This window comes from Narcine bancroftii, chromosome 1 (genome assembly GCF_036971445.1).
Source record: "Narcine bancroftii isolate sNarBan1 chromosome 1, sNarBan1.hap1, whole genome shotgun sequence".
Taxonomy (NCBI): Eukaryota; Metazoa; Chordata; class Chondrichthyes; order Torpediniformes; family Narcinidae; genus Narcine; species Narcine bancroftii.
This window is the reverse complement of record NC_091469.1, coordinates 290227612-290247250: the sequence shown is the minus strand read 5'-3', so window position 1 is coordinate 290247250 and position 19639 is coordinate 290227612. Positions and strand designations below refer to the sequence as shown.

General features: G+C 38.8%; 1 protein-coding gene across 1 annotated transcript in view; it reads right to left on the bottom strand.

The window, feature by feature from the left end:
• LOC138756814 (TBC1 domain family member 10A) overlaps window positions 1–19639 on the bottom strand; it is a 125132-nt gene that overhangs the window by 54941 nt on the left and 50552 nt on the right. Inside the window, exons 8-10 of the mRNA XM_069923235.1 lie at window positions 18145–18214; window positions 11809–11923; window positions 1425–1542 (exon numbers count right to left, since the gene is read on the bottom strand). Of these exons, the coding sequence (XP_069779336.1) occupies window positions 1425–1542; window positions 11809–11923; window positions 18145–18214 (303 nt within the window). The remainder of the gene's footprint in view (window positions 1–1424; window positions 1543–11808; window positions 11924–18144; window positions 18215–19639) is intronic.

Here is a 19639-nt window from a genome sequence, read left to right as displayed (position 1 = left end):
CCTCTCTACTTCTTCTCTGCATCCACAAACCCACCAAGGCGATCACTACCGAATCTGAAAATATTCTATTTGATCATTGATGCAAGTTGTGAATAGCGGGAGCCAAAGCACAGTTGTCCTTGGTACTCCACGAGTTCACCGTCTGCACCCTAGGTAGGAGAATCTGTTTGTCCCCACACTTTCTTGCTGTCCAATAACCAATTTTCATTCCACGTCAGTATATTACTCCCACTTTGTTAACCTCCTCTGCGGGAATATATTGATATCGTGGGCCAAAAGGCCTGTTTCTGTGCAGCATTGTTCTATAAAAGCACAGAAATGCTGGAGGAACTCAGCGGGTCACGCAGCATCCATTGTAGATGAAGATGTATGACGACGTTTCAGGCCTGAGCCTTTCTACAAGCTATTGTTTTATGTTCTAAATGCACCACATCCGCTACCTCCCTCTTGTCTACTCTGCGCATCCCCCTTATCTCCGCTACGAACCATATCCTTAAAGACCAAAAACAAGTCAATGCTGAATGTTCAATTCTTTCTAAGCTGTTCTATTATATTACCTGCTTCATTATGGATTCTGGGATTTTTCATCTACTGACATTAAGCTGACAGCTCTGGATTTTCTCACTCTCTCTTTTGTTAAATGTGAGACCATATTTATGCTAGTTTAATTCCTCATTATAAATTCTTCCCCTTCTGTCAGACAAGACTCTGGGAGCTAATGAACTGGAAACACAATAGACTGATTACAAATGCTCTGCAGAGTCTATTTAAAGAGAGTCTATGAATGTGGGGGAACCTAACTCAGGGCCAATCTTCTCCCAGTTAGAGCATGATTATTGTCCAGCAGATTGCAAATGAAGAATACAAATTACATGTATAAAATCCTAGTTACACATCACAGTGCAGACTCCATGTGCAGTTGGTCAGTCCATTCTGTAGGGCTCAGGCCCAAATTAATTTTTTTAAATTTAGACATACAGCACGGTAATAGGCTCTTTTGGCCCACAAGTCCATGCTGCCCAATTACACCCAATTGAACAGTGGGAGGAATCCGGAACCGGAACACTTGGAGGAAACCCACGCAAACATGGAGTGAACATACAAACTCCTTACAAATAGTGCCCAATTTGAAACCCCAGTCCCGGTTCCTGGCACTGTAACATCCTTGCAACAACCGAGTCACCCCTAAAATTGAGAAATATTGATTGGCTTTTACCTCTACTGGATGCTGCGTGACCTTCTGAATTTCTCCAGCACTTTTGTCCTGCAGCTAAAAATTGAGTCAATTTATTAAAATAATTTTACTACTTGGTCTGCAGACTCCAAGTTACTTATCAAATTGACCCAGTACTGCAGTCTGCACGTGCACATGTATCTACTAACGAGAAATAGTCTAGGCAGTCCGACCCCAGTGTTGTACATACACATCGACAGGAATCCGCAGCAGGGTGGGAAGGAGGTGGGAAACATCAGACATGGCAAGGAGTCGAGGTTCCAGGAGTTGCAGAATGCACAGGCCTGTGCTGAATATTATATTTATACCTAAGAGACCAAGGGGGATTTTTCATTAGTAAAAATTTAAGCAAAACAATTCCCACATTTTCTAGGGTTTTGGCCATGACTTAGTGAATAATATTCTCACTTGAGTTATTAATCTGTGACGTTCCAGTTCCATTCTGCAAGGTTTCATGAAATCATATTAATAATGATTAAATATGATGTTTATCCACATGGGTCCAATGAATAAATCCGAAACAGCAATAAATCATTGCTGTAACAGAAGCCAGAACCCTGGAAACATTTTTTAAATTAAATTTTATTTACATGGTAGCAGCCGATTCCATCCATTTAAACCCATGCTGTCCAATTACACCCAAATGAGAAACAGAAGCAGCAAGCGGGGAGATTGTACAAACCCCTCAAAGATAGCAACAGGTCCGAACTGGGTCACTGGGGCTGCAATAGCATCACTCAACCTGAGGTCAAAATTTCACAGCGAATCATTTGTAAAGTAGCATAACCCCAGACTTTAGTGGAAGCACCAGGATAAGTACCAGAGAAAGATGAAGATTTATCAGACCAAGGGGATCTGTTGGGTCTGTGTTCATCTCATTGACAATGTTCTTGTGTGTGCACTCCAGTGTCTTCAATAGTCTCTTTACTCCTAAATTCTACATTTTGCTCTTTTTGAAAAAAGACTCGCCCACCCCCCCAAAAGAAAAACACCTTTTCAGCTGTAATCCTTTAGAATCTTAAAATTAGAACCAAGCAACTCACTAGTCCAGCTCAAGTTAAATAATCTGGTCTCACCCTATCAGAGATGCATCTTATGGACTAATTGTTTTCCCACATCTTCTCTGCTACCTAAACTGACTTATTCACTTCTGATGAAGCATCTCGGACCTGAAACATAAACTGTTTCATTTTCCACTGATGCTGTCTGACCGATTAAGTTTTTCCAGCATTTTCTGCTTATATGTCAAATTTCTAGTATATGCAGGTTTTTAAGACCATAAGACATAGTAGGAGAAATAGGCCATTCAGCCCATTGTATCTGCCCCGCCATTTAATCATGAGCTGATCCATTTCCCACTCAGCCCCATTGCCCGGACTTCTCTTTGTAATCTTTGATGCCCTGGCTAATCAAGAGCTTATCAGTCTCTACCTTAAATACACTCAATGACCTGGCCTCCACAACCACCTGTGGTAACAAATTCCACAGATTCACCACCTTCTGGCTGAAGAAATTCCTCTGCATCTCTTTCTAAGTGGACGCCCTTCAATCCTGTTGTGCCCTCTTGTCCCAGACTCTCTCACCATGGGAAACAACCTTTCAACATCTACACTGTCATGGGAAACAACCTTTCAACATCTACACTGTCCATGCCTTTCAACATTCAAAATGTTTCAATGAGATTCCCCCCGCCTATTCTCCTACTTTCCAACGAGTATAGGCCAAGAGCTGTCAAATCCTCTTCATGTGATAACTCTTTCATTCCTGGAATCATCCTTGTGGACCTCATCTGAACCCTCTCCAGTGTCAGCACATCATTGTCTGTCATTTTAGAGGGAGGGGAGTGATGTTACAAAGCACTTTTATCCACACCGTGGAACAGTGATTACAGGATCTTGTGCTCTCTGTGGGTGTTGATGATCCACTGATGCTTTCAGAATGATGGATAGAGGGCATTAGGGATAGGAAGCCAAAGCAGGAAAATGGGGCTGAACACCTGACATTTGCGTGTCCACAATAGGGGTGAAGGAAGTTAGTGTAGTTCACCAGTCCTGGAGACATAGACAGGGAAATCAAGAATGTGCACTGCTGGACTGGAGAAACAACATGGACACCCTCCAAATGGATGGCATTACATCAACTTCTCTGGATTTTGTTAAAATCCCCCACTCTGTGTGTATGTGTCTGTCTCTCTCTCCCTCACTCTTCCCTTTTCCCTCTCTCTCCCCTTTCACAGAGCCAAAATCAATTCTCACCTTTCCTCTTGTATCCAATTAAAACCTTTTGGCTTCTCTCCCCTTTTCCCCCCAGTCTATAACCAGATGCCTTCCTGCTTTTTGGTTATATCTTGAGGAAGGGCTCAGGCCCATAACATTGGTAATATATTTTTACCTTCTAAAGACGCTGTGAGACCTGCTGGGTTCCTCCAGCATTTCTGTGTGTGTTTACTACAACCACACTAGTTTGCAAACTTGCGAGCTTTGCTCATGAATGGGACCACCCAGGTGCAGATTTTATACAATTAAAGGGGGTGGTACAGTGGTGCCTTGGGTAGAGCTGCTGCTCACAGCTCCAGGGATCCTGGTTCAATCCTGACCTCCAGCCTAGCTCTTCCCCAGATCCAGCTTCACTGTCTTTTTTAGGAAATGTTTTATTTTGATAGCTGTTACTGTGCCGACCTTTTCAAATCTCAGGCTTATCAGTGCCAGGATTGTTTTCAAACTGTTTTCTGTAGATAGACCTACATTAGATAAATGTCTTCAGCTGCAGACCTCCCTCTGGAACATGACAGGGTTGATGGCAGCGGAAACTGCCTATTTGTTTAATTGGAGGGAAATAGGGACAGCGGCTTGAATCATCCTGGTCTGTCGGATCTGATTCAGATTTCAAAATACATACTTGACATCACATGTTGCACTCAAGATTCAGTGGGCAAGGCATAATTACCACTTATTGGTAATGCAAAAAAAATGTACACAATGATCACATGTAAACAAATAAATAACTCTAAACAAACTGTGAAATACGGAGAGAATTTAAAAAAACTATAAAGTGCATGTCCTTAAATGAATCCTGATTGAGTTTGTCATTGAGGAGTCTGATGGTGGAGGGGCAGCTGTTCTGAACCTAGTGGTGTGAGTCTTGTGACCACTGCACCTCTTTCCTGATGGCAGCAGCGAGAACAGAGCGTGTACTGGGTGGTGTGGATCTTTGTTGATCGCTGTTGCTCTCTGCCGGCAGCGTTCCCTGTGGTTGTTCTCGATAGTGGGGAGGATTTTGCCTATGATGTCTTGGGCTGTGTCCACTGCCTTTTGGAGGGCTTTACGCTTGGGAGTATAGGTCTCCCCATACCAAAAATCTTAGATCATTTACTAATAAAAATTGGTAACATGTCTAACCATTGAATTATCAGAATAAGAGAATCCACACGTCTAACAAGGAATTTTTCACTAAGAGATTGCTGACTGTATGTGCCTGTGTTCCCTAAGTGCTCCAGTTTCCTCACGTATCCTGAAGAAGTGCAGGTCGGTAGGTTAATTGACTGTTGCGACAATCTTGCACTCACTGTTAGAAAAACTAAGGAAATGATTGTGAACTTCAGAGGTGGGGGGGGGGGGGGGGAGAACACAAAGTAGTCCTCATTGAGGGCTCAGTAATGAAAAAGAGTAAAGAACTTTAAATTCCTGGGTGTCAACATCTATTCTGGGGCCTCCATGTCGATGGAACCATGAAGAAGGCCTCACACCAGCTTATACTTCACTCAGAGTTTTAGGAGAGTTGCTTCGTCACTAAGAGTCTTGCAAATTTCTCCAGCGGCATCGTGGAGAGCATTCGGACTGGGCTGCATCACTCTCTGGTACGGAGGTGCCAATGCACAGGACAGGGAAAGGCTGCAGAGAGTTGTGAACTCGGCCAGCGCCATCACAGGCATCAGTCTCCACTCCATTGACGACATCTACGAGAGGCGGTGTCTCAAGAAAGTATTGTCTATCCTCAAGGACCCCCACCACCCAGGCCATGGCTTCTTCTCACTGCTACCATAAGGAAGGAAGCACAGGAGCCTGAAGACGAGCACCCAACGGCACAAAAACAGCTTCTTCCCCTCCGCCATCAGATTTCTGAATGGACAATGAACCACAGACATGACCTAATTTGTTCTGTTTTTGCACTGACATTAATTTTTTAATGTATTTACAGAAATGTAATTTATTTCAATATTTGCACCTGTGATGCTACCACAAAGAAAAAGAATTTCGTGATGCGCATTCATGACAATAAATTCTGATTCTGAAAATTGCTGCGAGCGTGTAGGTGAATGATCAAATCTGGGGGGAGTTGATGACAATGTGGCGGTAATTATTGGGTAGTTGCTGGCTGGCACAGACCTGATGGGCCAAAGGGCCTCTTTTTGTGCTACATCTCTCTCGACTCTATAATTACCACGTGAAAATTTATGAAATAGAAGCTAACAGTTCATGCAATTAGTCCATGTTCCATAGGAATTTTCTCCCATCCCTTTCCCTCACAGAATGGAAATAAGCCCTTACTGCTCAACTCATTAATGCCAATTAACTTGTCTACCCAAGTTAGTCCCCTCTACCTGTGCTTGGCCCATATCCCTCTAGTGCAGCCATTCTCAACAGGGGCCATACAGGACCCCTGGGGACCACATGGCATTTAAGGGAGGTCACAGATGCAAAGATTATTTTGTTTTTTATTTAATTTTTTTTAAATTTAGACATTTAGCACGGTAACTGGCCATTTCAGCCCACAAGTCCATGCCATCCAATTTATGCATTGAACAGTGAGAGGAAACAAGATCGCTGGGGAAAACCCACACAGACACGGAGAGTGCGTACAAATTCCTTACAGAGAGCACGGGATTAGCATCCCGGTCCCGATCGCTGGCACTGTAAAAGTGTTGCGCTAACTGCTACGACAATGTAGTCAGTAGGAGAGAAGTACAGAAGAAACCAACTAAACTCGACTGCTTCACAGGGAGGGGGGTGGGGGCTATAAACTTTGAGCAGAATCCTAAAGAGGCCTTAGCCAAAAAAAGGTGGGAAATGGCTGCTCTAGAGTCATTGCATTGAACAGGCCCTTCAGACCCACTAGCCTATGCTGACCAGTTTGGCATTTCTCAGTTCTTTTATCCTTAGCTACATAATCTTCTCCTGCATCCACCTATCATTTCTCACCTGTCAGCTTATGTTCCTCCCCTTGCCCCTTCCTCCCACCTCTCCTCCCTCCTCCCCTTTTTATAAAGCTGCCTGCCTTCTTGTAGATGCTGTGTGACCTACTGAGTTTCTCCAGCACATTTGTATTTTGCACTGTACTCCAGCATCTGCAAACTTTCTTGTTTAACTTTTATACGTCGACTTACTTTCTTCTGTAATGCGTCAAATATTATTTGTCTCAACTTTACATGTCGTGGTGAATTTCATATTCTTACTTTCAGAGACAGAGGGGGTGAGGGAGTCCAGGGAAGGAAGGAGCAGAGGAAGCCGGGAGTCAAACCCAGGTTGCTGGCATTATTATACTGTGGTAACCGCTACACTTGGGAATCCCAGCTAGGAAAAGGTGATGAATCTCTGGAAATCTTTCATTGGGAGGCTGGATCATTGGGGGCTGTTAATAAGGTGAAGGGCGGGGGGTATCTCACTGAAACATTTTGAATGTTGAAAGGCATGGACAGAATAGATGGAGAAAGGTTGTTTCCCACGATGGGAGAGACTAGGACAAGAGGGCACAGCTTTAGGATTGAAGGGCGTCCACTTAGGAGGTTCTTTAGCCAGAGGGTGGAATTTGTTTCCACAGGCGGTGGTGGAGGCCAGGTTATTGAGTGAAGGCAGAGATTGATAGGTTCTTGATCAACCAGGGTGTCAAAGGTGATGGGGAGAAGGCCGGGCAGTGGGGCTGAGTGGGAGAATGGATCAACTCATGATTGAATGGTGGGCAGATTCGACGGGCTGAACAGCTTATTTCTTCTCCTATGTCTTATGGAATTATTTACCTCTCTGTAAATGGGTTAATTAGGGACCATCTTATCTCCATGATTCTGGTCTTGAGCAAAATTGAAAACTTCTCCATGTTTGTGCCATCCAACTCTGCCAGAGGAGGTGTTGGAATTGGATGCAGCTATGATGTTGAAGAGGCATTTAGTACAATACTTAAAGAGGCAAGACACAGAAGGATATGGTCCTAATGGGGGAAATGGTAGATTGCCAAACAGTTAGCTGTGAATGCAGTTGGCAAAATAGACTGATTCAGTGCTGATTAGCTCTGTAACTCTTTCAAAATGTTAATTTCCTCTATCAGAATACCCGTAATGCATCTTTCCTAAGGAGTCCCAAGCTGTTCAATTTGTCAACACTATAATTGCTCAGTTCTTTTACCACTGAACACTGTCACTGCAGTCAGAGCAAGATCAGCAGAATCTAGCATTGACATTGACTGTTCTCCAGCCTAACTCTTCCCCTGATCCAGCTTCACTGTCTTTTTTAGGAAGTGTTGTATTTTGATAACTATTGCTGTGCCGTCTTTTTTAAATCTCAGGCTCATCAGAGCCAGCATTGTTTTCAAACTGCTTTCTGTAAATTAAATCTACAGATAAATGTCTTCAGCTGCAAACCTCCCTCTGGAACATGACAGGGTCAAGGGCAGCGGAAATGGCCTAGTTGTTTAATCTGAGGGAATATGGGACAGCGGCTTAAATCTTCCTGGTATGTCAACAAAACCTCAGATCTTTATCCACAATTTACGAATAAAAACTGGCTACTGATCATGTATCTAACTATTGAATGATCAGAATAGGAGAATCAACACACCTAACAAGGGATTCTTTACCAAGAGAGCAGTGAGAATGTCGCATCTGCTCCCACAGGGAATAACGAAGCACTAAAAAGAATCAGGAGGAAAAGGGAACAGAAGGAAATGCTGATGGGGGGCAGGTGAAAAGAGATCGGAGGAGGCTTGTATGGAGGATTAACCTCCATTTGTTTAGATCTATTCAAACAAATATGATTAAACTGCATTTGTGATGCATCTTGTGCAACAGCATTTTATTATCACAAACATTTAAAATGTCACACTTTGGCATGTTTTATGAAAAAGGGAAACAGAAAAATGGTAATTGGTTCAAAATATAATTATGAGTGGTAACTATTTCCTTTAAAGCAGTGGTTTGCAACCTTTTTCTTTCCACTCACATCTACCTTAACTATTCCCTATGCCATGGGTGTCTGATTAGTAAGGGATTGCTTAAGGTGGAAAGAAAAAGTTTTAATCATCCCTCATTGACTCGTTATGTGCATGGTTTCATAACTCTAAAGGAAATGGGCCAAAGACAATTTTTTCTCAAACAAAATATTTCAGTAACAATTGGGTCAAGAGCAGTGATTCTCAACCTTCCCTTCCCACTCAGATCCCACCTTAAGCAATTCCTTACTAATCACAGAGCACTGATAGCAGAGGGCTTCTTTAAAGTGGGATGAGTGGGAAGAAAAAGATTGAAAAACCACTGCTTTAAAGCGTTCTTCCTTTAAATTGCAAAATCTAAAATAAAGTCAGAACCCACGTCCACGTCCAATGATCAAGTACCATCAGCACTAAGTGAAACACAAAAGTCTGCAGACACTGTGGTTGTAGTAAAAACACAAAATGCTGGAGGTACTCAGCAGGTCTTTTCAGCATCTACAGGAGACACAGATATATTGCCTATGTTTCGGGCTTGAGCCCTTCTTCAAGGAATAAGCCAGAAGCTGGAAATCTCGGAAATTCTCAGAATTCAGACAATGCTGGCTAGGGGAGGAATCCAGACCAACAAAAGGTGTTAATTGGATATCATAAGGGGTGAGGTAAGAACTTATCATGTTTGTGTGAAAGGAGACAATGGAGAGACAGAGATAGGGGAAGGTGACAGGGGAAGAGGTGGGGGGGGGGGGAATAATGAAAGCTAGAGAAGTCGATATTAATGCCATCCGGTTGGAGGGTTCCCAGTCAGGCGTTGTTCCTCCAATTTGCGGGTGGTCTCAGTCTAGCAGTATATGAGACTATGGACAGAGATGTCAGCAGGGGAATGGGATGGAGAATTGAAATGGGTGGCCACTGGGAGATCCACACTATTGCAGCGGACAGAGCCGAGGTGCTCAACAAAACGATCTCCCAGTCTGCATCCAGACTCTCCGACGCAGAGGAGACCACAACGGTGCACTGCATCCAGTGCTCCCATTGTGGGCTCCTGAATAATCAGAGAATCAAAGATTATGGTGAGAAGACAGGGGAGTGGGGCTGAGTGGAAGAATGTATCAGCTCATGATGGAATGGCAGTGCAGACTCAATGAGATGAATGACTTACTTCCACTTATGTTATATCTTACAGTCTTATGGCTTTAGATGTATTCAGTATAGGTAAAAGATTCTCACTATCTATCCTATCTGATCTCTTTATAATGTGATGTGTCTCTGAATGGTCATTCCTCTTTTGGAACATTACATCTCAGACAAAGTCCTAGTGAATCTTGACTATGTCTTTACTAAAGGAATCAAGGAGACAAATAAATTGCAAGAAAGGCTACATCAGCCCTTCAAACCAGCCCATCATTCAACATGATCATGACTGATCAATGCTGGTCTTAACCCCTCTTCTGTTTGATCCCACAGCCCTCATTGCTCCAGTCAATTCAACCTTTACACCGTCAGCGATCGGGCCTGGGTTCGAGTCCCGCACTGTCTGTAAGGAGTTTGTACTAATGGCAGCAGATTCAAACGTGCTGGACTATGGGAGTTGCCAATCCACAGAGCACTGGATAAGAGAGGTACAACCTATACTCCCTTCCCACTGAATACACAAGCTGGGGAAGAAACTACATGCATGCAAGGAAGGAAATGATCAAACATAGTTTTCAAAATTGGCTTTAACATCTTCAGGATGTTCCAAAGCATTTTACAACTGTAATCTGATTCTAGTCAAATTATTATGCAGCATATTGGAGTGAGAAATATTTTAAAGACAGCAAATGAACAAAATATCTGACAGCAAATTGTTCTGAATATGTTACTTGAGAGGTGAACTATCGGACAAGTCGGACAAAATTCCAATCTTTCAGTTACGGTAACTGAGAGTGAAACACAAAACGCTGCAGACGCTGTGATTGAAGTTAAAAACACAATCACAGGAAGAACTCGGCAGGTCTCACAGCATCCATAGGAGGATGCGCGGAGGGGGAGGGGAGGATAAACCAAGTAACTGGAAAGGGTAGGGCATCGAATTCCTCATCTGAAAGACGGCACTAGGGAGGGACAGTGGCATGGGCTAATGAGATTTGAACCCAGAATTTCCTGCACCTAAGGCAAGAGTGTAATCCTTAACAGATTGATCAAAATATGGAACTGGGCAAATGGACACATATATTGCATTTACAAGTATTCGAAAAAGTGAAGAAGATACTGAGTACAGTTAGTGTAGCAGTTAGAGCAGTGCTGTTCCGGCACCAGCAATCCGGATTAGAATCCTGCACCGTCTGAAAGGAGTTTGTACATTCTCCTCATGTCTGCGTGGGTTTCCTACATGTGTTCCTGTTTCCTCCCAATCTTCAAAACATACAGGGGTTGTAGGTTAATTGGGATATTTGGGTGGCACGTGGGTCGGAAGGGCCTGTTACCGTGCTATATGTCTAAATTTAAAATTTTAAAGTGAGCCGTTATTTACAAAAAGAAAAAATGTATCCTGAGGAAGAGAGGTCAGAGGATAAATATAAGATGATTAACAAGAGAACAAGTGGGGGTATGTGGTGGTGGGCACCAAGGTTTTGTGATTGGGAATGTACTACTTGAGAAGATGTTGGAAGAAAATTCAGTAGAAACTCTCAATAAAGAGAAATGGGTAAATTCATTCCCGATGAAGGGTTCAGGCCTGAAACACTGATTGCCTTGCACTTTCTATGGACCTATGGATGTTGTGTGGCCTGTTGAGTTTCTCCAGCACTTTTGTGTATTGCACTTGACCCCTGTTATCTGGAGATTTTCTTATTTAACTCCGTGCGGATAAATTCTTCAAGGAAACAAAGTACAAAGTTACAAGGAGCAGATGAGGCAGCAGGATTAAATGGATAGCTCTCTACCAAAAGGAAACCAAAGCAGTCTTTTCTGTTGATTAAAGGCTGCTGGGGAAGGAGTAAGAGTTTCAATATCATAAAATCTGATCCAACTGCTCAGAGGAGGTATCACATTAAGATTATTGGCAAGAAAATTGGGTTGGTAGTAATTCTTTTTATACAGTGGGGTGTTAAAACACAGAATGCCTGTCCATGATTAAAGCAGAATAAAAACTCCTCAGGGAAAAGATAAAATGCAGGAATTAAAATTTGAAGGAGAGAAGTGGAATATTGAATAGCCCACACAAGCATAGTTCTTCCTGTACTGTAAGATTAAGCAGTTCTACTGACAAAGCTGAATTATGAAGCTTGGAAGATTGAAGATTATCTTTGTGAAAACATCCAAGATTGGCCCGTCTGTGCGGATGCACATAAGCTGTGAATAAATTTGCCACATTTTTTCGAAGGTGCCGCACTTACCGTCTAGAATTATCAAGTCCCAGATTGCCAACACTGTGTCCCAGCAAGGCAAGGATGTGAAAAGGGTCAGGAACCAAGTGGTAATGAACAATAATGGAGCCACTTTCAAGTTCTCCTGTCAGAACATAACAGAATGTGTCAGTTAATAATGATTCAAAATGTGAGAGAAAGGAATGTTTGAGAATTTAACACAGGAGTTAGCATTACCTTCATGCAAAATGGCAAACTAGGTAGATTTGTAATTAAGTGCAATTTTAACTTCTAACATAAAGTACAGAAACAGGCATAAGAGACTTTTAGACAGGCACATGGATGAAAGAAAAATAGAGAGTAATGAGGTAGGTCAGGTTTATTTCTTTGGTAGGGATACATAGGTTGGCACAACATTGAGGGCAAAAGGGCCTATACTATGCTGTACTATGTTCTACGTTAACAGGTCCTCCTGTATGTTTCACCTCACCATCTTTTTTTAAAAACTTTATTTAAAGGTTTTAATCACAGGAATAAAAAGAAAAATTACATTTAAAGAAAAGATATAAAATAAAATAATATAATTACAATACAACATTAATAACCCAACTTAATTCAATCTTACCCCCCCCACATATGCAAGAACTAAAAATCTATATATATTAAAAAAAACCACCCTTCCCCTCCCCCAAATTAAAGAGTGAAGAATTAGTAAAATTAATAATATTATATATTTTAAAAAAACACACACAAAAAGAAAAAAAATATAACAAATAAAAATAATTTAAAAAAGATTTATCAAATCTAAAATATCACATCTAAGAACATACTTAAATCAAACTTAATTGCATATACTTAGCAAATGGAGTCCACTTCAACTTATAAAAAGACATCTTATCTTGGATTGAAAAAGATATCCTTTCCATAATTAAACAAGACTTCATCTCTAAATACCACCAGTCCAAAGTTAGTATTTCTATCTTTCCAAGTAGACGCTATACATTTCTTGGCCACTGCTAAAGCTAAATAGATAAAAGAAATCTGATAATCATTTAATCCTAAATCAATTAATGATTGCATATTCCCTAATAAAAATATATCAGGATCTAATACAACACAAATATTATATAATCTATTAAATATAGATTGAATACCTTTCCAAAACTGTTGCAATCGATCACAAAACCATTTTCTGGTGTTAAGTATAATTGATATATAAAATTATAATTAATCATCGCTAATCTAGCATTAATCAATTTCCAAATACTGTTTTGACAAATTTCCATCCAAGCTTCTTCAGCTATTGTAGAACCTAAATTTTTTTCCCATTTCAACTTATCTTTATCCCAATCTTTCTTACTTTCATTTTCTTGTAAAATACCATACAAATCAGATATATACCCCTTTTCTGGTATTGAAAGTACATATTTCTCAAAGCTAGTTTCGGGCAATAAAGTCATTTGCCGACCACATATCTGTTTTACAAATGATCTTAACTGATAGTACACAAATACAGAATTTCCACTAATACCAAATTTCCTTTATAATTCCTCAAAAGAACAAAAATGTCCTTCAAAAAAACAATCAGTTAAGTTTTTTATTCCTTTCCTTTCCCTTTGTTTCAAAGTGATATTGGAGACCGTAAAAGGAACAAGTTGATTATTATATAATGGCAATCGCCCAGACCATTTATTTTTAAGCCCCATTTTATCAAGTTTACTCATCCATAGATTCAATAAATGTTTCAATATTGGTACATCATAAATTCGTAACAAATTTTTATTCCATCAAAACAAAAATTCATGTGGAGATTTTTCTAAAATAACTGCCAGTTCTATCTTTGCCCAACTGGGCGATCCTCCATATTCATTAATGCACTAAGAAATTTAAATTGAGCTGCCTCATAATAATATTGAAAATTGGGTAATCTCAAACCTCCAAATTGAAAGTCCCACATCAATTTTTTAATTGCTACCCTCAGAAATGTTCCCTTCCATAAAAATTCTCTAACTGCTTTGTATAAATCCTTAAAAAAATAAAAAAAAAATAAGGAATTGATTGAAATAAATATTGCATCCGAGGAAAAATATTCATTTTTATAGTATTAATCCTCCCCAATAAACCTAAAGGTAAGTCGTTCCACCTAATCAAGTCTAGTTTAATTTTTTTTTTATTAAGGGAAGGTAATTAATTGAATATAAATCTTGATATTCTGTATTGACATTAATTCCCAAATATTTAATTTGCTTTGTCCACTTCAATTTTGTAATATTTTTATAAATCGAATAATCATCTTTTTACAAATTGAAAAAATTTCATTTTTAGCTCAATTTACTTTATAACCAGATAATTGACCATAATTTTCTAAAGATTCTTGAATTGCTGGTAAAGAAATATCAGGGTCCACCAGATATAATAAAACATCACGTGCAAATAAATTAATCTTATATTCCTCATTCAAAACTCTCATACCCTTAACATTTTCATTTTGACGTATTAACTATGCCAAAGGTTCAATAACTATAGCAAATAAAGCAGGTGACAATGGACATCCTTGTCTAGTAGACCTTGTTAAATCAAAAGATTCTGAGATCTGTCCATTTGTAGCAACTCTAGCCTTCGGACTATTATATAAAGCCTTTATCAATCCAATAAATGAAGAACCAAAACAAAATTTCTCAAGTACTTTAAATAAAAACTTCCATTCCACTCTATCAAAAGCCTTTCCTGCATCTAATGAAACCACTATTGGATAATTCATTTGAGATTTAAATTTATTTATCAAAGTAATTAGTCGCAAAATATTATCAGACGCATATCTGTTTTTTATAAATCCTGTTTGATCTTTATGCATTATTTTAGGTAAATATTGAGCCAATCTATTAGCCATAACTTTAGCTACAATTTTGTAATCTACGTTTAACCACGATATTGGTCGATAAGAAGAAACCTGTAAAGGATCTTTATCTTTTTTTGGTATAACCGTAATTATTGCATTAGAACAAGATTCAGGTAATTGAAAAGTTTTATAAATTTGCTGTATTACATTCTTATAAATAGAAGATATATCAACATAAAAAGTTTTATAAAATTCTATAGAGAACCCATCTTCACTGGGTGCCTTTCCATTTGGCATATCTCTTATAGCCATTTCAATTTCATTTTCTGTAAAAGATTTATCCAACTCTTGTCTATCTTCTTGATTCAGCTGTGGCAAATTAATATTTTTCAAAAAAGAATCTATTGCATCTTCACTTACATCTTTCCTCATTAATTTCTTTTTGTCTAAAAGTAATACCCAATTTTTTTCTAATTACTGGTATAATCCTGGATAATTGTTCTTTTTTTAACTGCCATGATAAAACTTTATGAGCTTTCTCGCCCCATTCATAAAACTTATGTTTAGTTCGATTCATTAAACATTCAAATCGATATGTTTGTAATTCATTATACTTTAATTTTAAATTAGTTAACTGGTTCTTTTGCATTTCAGTAGCATTTTTTTTTAAATTCTTTTTCACTAACAGTTATCTTTTTCTCCAAATCTTCAATCTCTCTAATTCTCTCTTTCTTTACTTTAGATACATAACTAATAATTTGACCTCGTAAAAAAGCTTTCATTGCGTCCCATAAAACAAAATGACTAGAAACAGAGTTAACATTATTACTAATAAAATCCTCAATTTGTTTTTTTAAATAACTAATAAATTCTGGTTTTTGTAATAACATAGTATTAAATCTCCATCTTGGAGTTCTCTGAACATCTTGTGAACTCTGATATTCTAATAATAATAATGAATGATCTGAGACCAACCTTGCCTTATAATCCACTGATATAACCTTATCCTGCAAATGTGTTGAAATTAAAAAATAATCAATTCTTGAAAAGTAATTATGACGCGAAGAATAAAAAGAAAAATCTTTCTCTGTAGGGTTAAGTCTTCGCCAGATATTAACTAAATTCAAATCTTTCATCATATTAGTCACTTGTACTGCCATCTTAGATTTCTTAATTACTCTTGGATACTTGTCCAATAAAGGCACCAATACCACATTTAAATCTCCCCCAATCATCACATTAGAATTTGCTTGTCCAAGTAATAAAGACACATCTACAATAAAAGCTGTATCTTCAACATTTGGAGCATAAACATCAAGCAAAGTCCAAGCCTCATTAAAAATTGTACAATTCAGTTTTAATAATCTTCCTCCATTTTTCTCTTCATTCTGTAATTGAAATGGTAAATTCTTATGCACCAGAATTGCCACTCCTTTCGCCTTTGAATTAAATGAAGAATAGAAAACTTGTCCAACCCATTCACGTTTAAGTTTCAAATGTTCCTTATCTGTTAAATGAGTTTCCTGCAAAAAAGCCACATCAACTTTTAATTTTTTTAAGTAAGCCGAAGTTGCAACGACCTCCTCCTGTCTCAACCGCTCAATGCGGTAACTCCCACAAGGTAATGGGTGTGAGATAACTCAGCTGATGACTTCTGGAAAATGATGCCTGCCCAGCTCCCTCTCCCAACTCCCGTTTCACATTAAACTATCATCATTATTTGAAATCTCAGAATTTTTTTTAAAATCAACTTTATCACTCCGACCACCATTGTTTCCATTTCTTCTTGGAATTCGGTTTCCATCTTGCGTCTCCACTCTCCTTGGAGACCGTGGTGGACTACATCTTTCCTGAAAATGCATAATTGGCAACAATTGAGCAAAGTCCATAGCTTCCTTAGGATTATCAAAAAATTTTGGTTGATAGCCATCTTGAAAAATCTTCAATACTGCAGGGTATCTAAATGTTGCTTTATATCCTTTTTTCCACAACACTTCTTTCACAGGATTAAATTCACGTCGTTGAGACATAACTTCTTGACTCAAATCCGGGTTAAAAAAAACACGATTGTTCTGAACCATCAAGGGAGATCTTCTTTGTTGTGCGTTTCTTATAGCCACATGCAAAATTGTCTCTCTGTCATAATAATTTAAACAACGAACCAGAACAGGTCTTGAATTTTGTCCTGAAAAAGGCTTTCTTCTCAAAGCTCTATGGGCACGTTCCAATATTAAGCCTTCCAGAAACTTATCTTGTCCTAACACTTGTGGAATCCATTCAGTGAAAAATTTTCTTGGATCTGTTCCTTCCATATCTTCTGGCAAACCAACAATTTTTATATTATTCCGTCTAGATTGATTCTCCAAATAATCAACCTTTTTCGCTAAATTTTTATTCTGAATTTGTAAAGTTTCAATTGTTTTATTTACATCTTGTATTTGATCTCGTACCTCGACTATGGCTTGGTCACAAACATCAAGTCTTTCACTCGTTTCAAGCTTAAAAGCTCCATAATCAACCATCTGTTGGATATTAATGTCCACCAAAGTATTAAGCTTAGTATTAACTTGAACTAAAGCCTTACCTATTTCTTTTATTGTAGAAGATAACTTAGATTCAAGATTCTTAATAAGCATATCTACTGGAATAGATTCAGGCACAATAGGATCTTGCTGTTTCTGTATAGCAAAAGGGTCTTCTATTCCTTCCCTTGATTTAACTGCTTTTCTTACAGTATGACTGCGTGTGGAAACCCCTGCCACAACCTCCTCAGCAGTATCTGGTGGCTGATGGCCAGGGTTGTCCTTAACCCATATTATATCAAATGCCTTCATTACATCGATGTCTGTTGAAGTCTTCATTACTGGTGGTGCATTTCGCAGCGCCACCGCTACATCAATTTCAGAGTCGGGTTTTCAGCTGGCAGCGTCCCAGCTGTTCTAGCTATCAAAGATTCACTGACAGCGCTCACAGCGGGCGTTGATTCACGCGCACAGCGCCTGGCTAGCCCTTTGTTCCAAGGGCTACCGGGCGCCATCTTTAAAGAGCCCTACCGATAAAGAGCAGAGCTCCGTTGCTGAATCTTGTACCTCTCTTCCTGGATCCATTCCACGCTGAGTCCTGGCTTCTTGTAAACAGCTAGGCTCAGATAACCTCGGGAAATGCAGTTTCCTAACGATCTGTTGCCTTTTTCTTTTACTTCTTTTCAGCAGTTGTACCATTAGAAACTAATTCAACACCTCTAACTATTTCTAGACTTTTAAAAAGTTTTAACGGGCACTTGTAGACAAAACAATAACAAAGAGTCAGGAGAGGACTGGAAGGCACGTCTGTTCCTTACACCATCTTGCCACGCCCCCCTCACCTCACCATCTTAACATAACCTTCTCTTCCTTTCTTCTCCAGCTAAAATTGTTGACTCCAATGACAGCAAGTCCCAATTCTCACCAATTTCTGGGTAAAGGCATTCTCCTCAATTCATTATTGGATTTATAAAAACTACAATTGGTTTATGAAAGAGATGTTACCATGTGTTGCCAGAGACGGGGCATTCGGTGCTTCAGCAGCTGTTGAAAGATTTTGGCATGCCGTTGGATTCTGCAAAGCAAACAGTTACATTTCAATGTGCAGACAAAAACGTGAGGCAGAAAGATTTACAAGCATAGCAACTTGTATTGAAACAGAACCTGTATCAGAGCATCCCAAGGTGCTTCACATGCAAACAATCAATCAAAAAAAAAGATCTGACACCAAACCATGTATAGACATTAATGCTGATGACCAAATGCTTTGTCAGAGAGAGAAATACAGAGCTGCAAATGCTAGAATCTTGAGTAAATAGGAACTGTAGGCACAAAGCAGTTCAAGCATAACAGGAAGCATCTATGGAGAGCATTGGACAGTCAACTAAGATCAGACCAGATTTTGATTTATTGTCAGAGTACATAAATGACATCACAAACAACCCCAAGATTCTTTTTTTTCTTCTTCAGGTCAGGCAGAATTACCAATATGGGTCTCTCTGGAATCTAATTTTGTTACAAAATTTTCTATTATTTCCATTCTCGGATCCTCACGGAGGATCTTTAACTGATAACCCAGTGGTGAAACATACTTTGAGGATCTGATACAATTTAAATAACATTTTGGTTTAATGGGATTTTCTCTTTCTAGTCCAATTTTTTCTAATCATTTCTTTAAACCTTTCATGATTGACATAACTTTTAAAGAACGGTATAGAATGGGCATTAAATGTTTTAAAGATTTATTTGTCCAAGGAAGTCTTGCTTCTTTTGATTAACTTTCAGTTAAATATAGATTACTAAATACTTATTTTTTCATTATTTACAGATTAGAGATTTTTTTGCTATCTCAATTACATAGATTCCCTATGAGCTCTGTTAAGAATTTAATAGATGTAATTTTTAATTTACAACTTTTTTTATATAACGGTTCAATATCTAACATCCATGGCATGTTGTTGGGAATAAGAGAGGCTCTTTTAGATAAAATTTTAAACATTTTAAAATTAAAAAATTTGAAACTGGGAACAGGACCTACAGTTTTTAATCTATGAAGAAACTTGGAATGCAATTTTTAAAATTGGTTAATACCACATCTTTATCTGATCATCACTCCCACCTGCAATTTAAAGTAGTCCATAGGGCTCATAAGTCCAAAGTCAAATTATCTTGTTTTTATGCGGATGTATCTTTTCGTTGTGATAGATGCAACAATGGAGATGCTTCATTAATTCATATGTTTTGGACATGCCAGTCTTGAGAAATACTGGAATGAAGTATTTCAAACTTTTGCTGAACTTTTTAAAGTTTATTTTAAGCCTCATCCTTTTAAGTGCCTTGTTTGGCATCATTGGAGAGACACATAATTCTAATGGCATCTAATTTGCATGTATTAGCTTTTTTTTTCTCTTATGACTAGGTGGACAAATTGGCTCAAATGGAAGGACGTTGCTCCACCTATTCATGCTCAATGGCTATGTGACATTATGTCATGTTTAAA